Raw genomic sequence first — 6,813 nt, 5'->3', positions numbered from 1 at the left:
TTAAAATCCAGCTATCATCACAACACATATGCACAGAATAATCACAGAACAATTTATTCATCTTAACAATACTGATCAGATTCCATAATGTTGTAAACAAACAAAGAAACATAATCACAAGCTCCACTGTGTGAAAAAGATTTATTACAGACTGAGCAAATTAAAGTTTTCTCTCTTGTGTGGATTCTCATGTGTTTCTTAAAATCTCCCATAAGGAAAAATCTTTTCCCACATTCAGAGCAGCTTAATAGTTTCTCACCAGCACTACATCTTGAATCACTGACAGAAATGTTGTCATTATTCAGAGAGTTTAAACCTGACTGCGGTTCTCTGGTCTCCTTCCAATCACCACTGTTTTCAGTCTTAGATTCAGAAGAGTCTCCAGTCTTCCCATCAGTATTTGGTTCTGAATGTCTTTCTGGATCTGAGTTTTTGCCTGGTTCTGGTCCTCCACAGTCCTCTACACCAGCTTCTGTTTCCATCTGTTCAGTTTGTCTTTGATGAAGCTGTGAGAACTGAGCTTCCTCTTCATCATGTTCACTCTTCACAGGAGTGAATGAGAACTTGATATCAGTCTCCTCCAGACCTTGAAACTGCTCTCCCTCCTGACTGGTGCAGAGTTCCTCCTGTTCCTCTTTAATGTGTGGAGGCTCTGGGTCCTCCTGTTCCTCTTTAATGTGTGGGGGCTCTGGGTCCTGCTGGTCCAGGCTGGAGCTCCATTCCTGCTGCTCGTCTTTAACCACCAACAGCTGCTGGACGTCTGTGGAAAATAATGAAATACATTAGGGCTACAACTACAGATTATTTTAATAATCGATTATTCTGTCGGTTTTTTTTCGATTGATCGATGAATCGGTTGTGAGTTGGGTCAGAGGATGGGGGAAAACTCTGGACAGACCTGGTAAGCCCAAACGGGTAGTGTGGGCAAACTGGGAACGTCTGGAGGAGGCCCCTGTCCGGGAGATCTTCAACTCACACCTCCGGCGGAGCTTTTCTAGCATCCCTGTGGAGGTTGGGGGCATCGAACAGGAATGGAAGTTACAATAACTGGAATGATGTAGATCAAGCTTCATGTGATCAGGTTATTCTTACTGCCTCCCCCAAACTACTGTCCTGTTGAGACAGACAGGACAAAGAGAAATAAAGTTATATAAAAATTGTATAAATATATACATGCATATAAATATATACGTATATAATATATTATATATACGTATATATATTCATATGTATGTATATGTATATATACATATATATATATATATATCCATCCAAGTCAATAGGTTATATGGGTTGTCATCATTCTAAACAGTACAATGCATCTTATCAATATTTACAATTTGCATTCATTCAGTCCACTGCAGGAAAATGTTTATTGTTGCCATGGACAACAAGTACCAACTGACGTTAGCGTATATTAGCTTAGTTTAATAAAAACGAGTTGCCATACTATTACAAATCGGCATTTTTTTACTAAACCAATTACAACTACCAACAGTCATACCTTCAAGGACCTTAAAGTACTGTCACATATTGTCAAATAACAAAATATTAAGGCTAAACTGCCGCAGCACAACTCTCAAACAGTGGCAGCTGAGCTTGCTACAGGAAGTGCCTCTACTAGCTGCCGCTGCCACGATTTGAACTAGCCCTTTCTCAGAAAATGCCCTTTAATTGATTAACGTTAAATGCTTGCTAGCTAGCTAGCATGTTAACGTAAATTAGCATTAGCTAGCTAATAGCCAGTAGCTTCAATGACACATATATCACTTCACACCACACTTGACGTTAAAACACAATTTAATTTAATGATAAACGGTCTATATAAGTAAATATATTTATTTATTAATTTCTGAAAACAGATATTCCAGACACTGAGTTTTCTCCGCTGTCACCGAGTGAATCCGAGCACTGACTTTAACATCCAGCAATCATCACAACACATATGCACAGAATAATCACAGAAACTGCTCTTTAAAACTACAACAGTTTATTCATCTTAACAATACTGATCAGATTCAATAATGTTGTAAACAAACAAAGAAACATATATTATACAATTACAAGCATACTACCTAAAAGAAACAGGCAATGACGTGGTGAGGGTAGTGTGTGTTTAAGTGTACGTATGTCTGTGGGTTAGTTTGAAAAAAAGAAGAAAAATAAAGCACTCAAAACAAGGCAATCCTTGACGTAGCAGTAAAATACAGTAACTTTAATTTTATCACACAGAAGCCTGACTGGAGAACTCGGGTGCGGCAGCCGTGGCACTGGACCTTTAACTAATAAAGTACAGTTCACTGACTTTACTCGTGATGGCGGATTTAAACACAACAAAGCTCACTAGCGTAGAACAACACTATTATAGCAGCAACAAGCAGTTATGATACACAGCACTGACCAGGACTCAGTGGGCCGTAAAATACACAATAAAACAGTAAATAGTACAATTAAACTTAAAACAAACAAGATTACAAACACACTATGATCTATCCGTGTCCAGACAAAAGCCCGTGACTTGAGATCACTTCGTATTGGTTGGTGTGTTTCTTCGGACTTTCTCCTGCTTAGGACCGTGACCCTACTTTGTCAGCCCAGTGGGATGCGGTCAGGATGAGTCAGAATCTCCGAGTCTAAGGCCCTGGTTCTCTGACAGAAATCGGTAGATAATGCCCTTCAAGTTGGAAGTGAGTCACTGCCCCAAGCAAGGGAGTTCAAGCATCTCAGCACCAGAACAACTAAAGAGGGTTCTCTCCTGTGTGAATTACCATGTGCACCTTCAGATTTGCATTGCGTACAAATCTTTTATCACACACTGAGCAACTGAAAGGTTTCTCTCCTGTGTGAGTTACCATGTGTCTCTGTAAATGTCCACTCTGTGTAAAAGATGTATTACAGACTGAGCAGCTGAAAGGTTTCTCTCCTGTGTGACATCTCATGTGTACCTGCAAATCTCCATTACGTGAAAAAGATTTATTACAGACTGAGCAGTTGAAAGGTTTCTCTCCTGTGTGACATCTCATGTGTACCTGCAAATCGCCATTACGTGAAAAAGATTTATTACAGACTGAGCAGCTGAAAGGTTTCTCTCCTGTGTGACATCTCATGTGTACATGTAAAGCTCCACTGTGTGAAAAAGATTTATTACAGACTGAGCAAATTAAAGTTTTCTCTCTTGTGTGGATTCTCATGTGTTTCTTAAAATCTCCCATAAGGAAAAATCTTTTCCCACATTCAGAGCAGCTTAATAGTTTCTCACCAGCACTACATCTTGAATCACTGACAGAAATGTTGTCATTATTCAGAGAGTTTAAACCTGACTGCGGTTCTCTGGTCTCCTTCCAATCACCACTGTTTTCAGTCTTAGATTCAGAAGAGTCTCCAGTCTTCCCATCAGTATTTGGTTCTGAATGTCTTTCTGGATCTGAGTTTTTGCCTGGTTCTGGTCCTCCACAGTCCTCTACACCAGCTTCTGTTTCCATCTGTTCAGTTTGTCTTTGATGAAGCTGTGAGAACTGAGCTTCCTCTTCATCATGTTCACTCTTCACAGGAGTGAATGAGAACTTGATATCAGTCTCCTCCAGACCTTGAAACTGCTCTCCCTCCTGACTGGTGCAGAGTTCCTCCTGTTCCTCTTTAATGTGTGGAGGCTCTGGGTCCTCCTGTTCCTCTTTAATGTGTGGGGGCTCTGGGTCCTGCTGGTCCAGGCTGGAGCTCCATTCCTGCTGCTCGTCTTTAACCACCAACAGCTGCTGGACGTCTGTGGAAAATAATGAAATACATTAGGGCTACAACTACAGATTATTTTAATAATCGATTATTCTGTCGTTTTTTTTCGATTGATCGATGAATCGGCGGGGAAAATGCGAGTGAATAGAAACGTGTCTTTAGTCTTGCAAACTATTCCACCCCTGCTTTACTACTGTTATTAATGACTTGTCAAGCTGGATAACGAGTTAACACCAGCACCAGAAGAGCACCAGAAGAGCTACTGGAGGGACGTTACGTACCTCATTTCAAAACGGAACAACAGTAGGATTCTGTAGTGACTAACCTCCTGTTGAACTCCCTTTCTCCTCCTCAATGACGTTTTAGGTGCTGAATCATCACCGTGGTGCTCCCGTACCATGTCGCTTTTGCGTATCTTGCAATTAATACACTTTTTTGATTTATTTAGTGTGAAATGCTCCCACACCTTGGATGACTTAGGTCGTACTGATTTCTCTGCCTCCGCCATGTGTTTCAGAACAACATTACGGGTCTCTCCGATGGTCTTTCCTCTACCTCCGCTCCACGCTCAACTCAACTTTTTTTTTTATACTCAAACATCTCCGCAACTTATTGAGTGGTGTAATAATCACGCGATACAACGAATCGATAATGAAATTCATTGCCAACGTTTTTAATAATCGATTTTACCAATTCGTTGTTGCAGCCCTAAAATACATACACACCTTAGAAAACTGTCATTTCATGTTAACAACTAATCCACTGATATCACTAATTTACAATAATGTGGGGAGACATGTTGCACATTGTGTAGGACAAATTTGGACCTCATTCAAACTCAAAACTAAAAACTCATATGGGTTTTAATTGGCTGTGAGACAAAGTTTCTCTTTGGGGGAGTTGTTCTTGTTAAAATGCTCATGTGCTTGTTGCTGCTAAAACATAATGAAGCATAACCTAAGGGTGACTGTTGACTGAAAATGATGATCATGTTAAGATAAAAGCCTGCTTCTCTCTGTGTGTCTGTGAGAGTTAGACATTGTGTAAAAATATCTAATTTGCATATCAACAGTTGCCAAATGAATATTGGGGCTGCACAATTCATCAAACAATTTATGAAATCAAGAAAAAATAAAAAGTAATGATTTATTAAAGTGCATCAAAAAAGGGTTTTAAATGACTGTGGTTCTGCAAAGATGTCCTGGCCGACTCATCATAATATACAAACTTAACAGAACATATTTGTTCGTTACAGATCCCAGGAAAAAAAATCAAATATGTTTTTCAATTAAAATAATGATGTAAAAATGATCGCACAGAGTTAGGTTGAGAAGTACTGAGTGTTATGAGAAACAGCATCCTTGAAAGAGGTCTGAAGTGCCGTAGCCGGTGTTCTGACCTTGCTGAGAAGCTCCAGTTTGTAACATAGAATGACATTCAAGTATAATTGCAATGCTACCAATAGTTCTTAAGTCTCATGTGTATCTTCCCAAGGCATACCCAGAGACTCTCGTTTGCAAGCGATAAACAATTCGTAGGAATAAGAGACAAAGACCGATATTGTGTTTGAGAATTGTACTTAGCCTCACACTAACTAGATGCAACAGGTTTTCTGTTCTGATGGCAGCTGGTTTCCCACTGTAGTAGAACATAAATAGGTACATTTACTCAAGTACATCTAGAAATTCCATGTAGAGTAAATTGAGGAGCTTATACATTACTTGAGTCTTTACTTTTCATGACCCTTTATACTTCTACTCCAACTGCCAAACAGTTTATACAAATACAGCTGAAACACTTAGTCGACTAGTTGGCAACCCTTTTGAAAAACGTTTACGTTCTGTAAACATTTTTTAATCCTGTTTTCAACAGATTTAAAATGTCCTTTAAATTGCTATGAATCCCTGTGTCAAACAACCTCCTCCTCCGCTCCTGTAACACTAGATGTCGCTGTCTGAGAGTAGGTCTGACGTACGATGTTAGACGACTAGACCACCGAGTCCAAAGTTACGACTACGTCACACCACATCACGACACCACGAGAGCCGTACAGGAAGTAACATCACAGAGTACTGGAAAGTGAACCTGGAGGAATGAATGGGAACGACCCAGCCACAGTGACAGACAACTTTACTGAATGCACTTAGTTTCATATGATGTTTATGGCATCTACATGTTAAGAGTGGTCAGAGACACAAGAAGGAAAGAATACAGTGTGTATTTTTACATTTTATTATTTTCAGCTCTATTTTTACATTTTATAAATATATAATATATATATATATATATATATATATATATATATATATATATATATATAAAATATAACACCAGTTTTCAAACTTATTTGTTTTTGGTTCTGTAAAACTCCGGCTTAGTGTGGACGCTCAATGTAAACGTAGTAAAAGATGTAAAAAAAACAAAGAATAGCAGACAATAGCAGAAACACGCACATTTACACATGAATGAATATTTACAAACACGACATGAATAAATCAGAACTACAAGTAGCCTACAGATCGGATCTAACAGGACGTAACTGTTTCTGTTACTTCCGGTGTATTCTCGGTAGAAACAGAGGAAACAGTGATGGAAGAGTGAAGAGAACCAACCTGCTCTGTGTAACCGAAGCTGAGGGTTGAAAACAGCGTCCAGTAGTTTCCGTTGTCGCTCGTTCTCCTCTTTTGAACGACAAAGTTCCTCCTCGTACTCTGCTATCGTTCTTTCAAACACACCAAATATCTCTTCAGCAGCCGCAGTTAGTCGCTGGTTGACTAAACATCTCAGCATTTGGACTTTAGACATTTTCACATGTGACACTGGTCCGTTTCCAGCTAGCATGCTAAGCTAACTTCAACAGCTTTGTAGGCTACCGGGAGATGAGTCAGAGGAAAAACATCCAGAAAAAAAGGTGAACAGCTAAAAGTCCATTCAGACATGTTGATCCAGACATACAGAGACTCTGATGGATCAGTACTGATGGAGATAACTGATACTTTATCAACGCAACAAAGAGACGCTGCTGTTGCTAACAACGTTAGGCGCCATGTTGCTAATGGAGGAACATCCAGTTCCGCTGATATG

At 39.5% G+C, this 6,813-nt stretch overlaps 1 protein-coding gene across 1 annotated transcript; it reads right to left on the bottom strand.

Annotated features, from left to right (window-relative positions):
- On the bottom strand, positions 1-6,776 carry LOC137868451 (gastrula zinc finger protein XlCGF57.1-like). Its single transcript, XM_068705237.1, has 5 exons — positions 6,342-6,776; positions 2,740-3,760; positions 899-927; positions 119-760; positions 1-11 (listed from the first exon to the last, which is right to left on the bottom strand). The coding sequence occupies exons 1-5, from the start codon at positions 6,568-6,570 to the stop codon at positions 1-3; spliced, it is 1,932 nt and encodes a 643-aa protein (XP_068561338.1). The 5' UTR covers positions 6,571-6,776.
- Between the last annotated feature and the right edge of the window lie 37 nt (positions 6,777-6,813).

The sequence above is a fragment of the Cebidichthys violaceus genome, unplaced genomic scaffold (assembly GCF_023349555.1).
Source record: "Cebidichthys violaceus isolate CVI_PGR_0920_01 unplaced genomic scaffold, fCebVio1.0.p SCAF_111, whole genome shotgun sequence".
In the NCBI taxonomy this organism is placed as follows: Eukaryota; Metazoa; Chordata; class Actinopteri; order Perciformes; family Stichaeidae; genus Cebidichthys; species Cebidichthys violaceus.
This window is presented reverse-complemented; position numbering and strand designations above follow the sequence as displayed.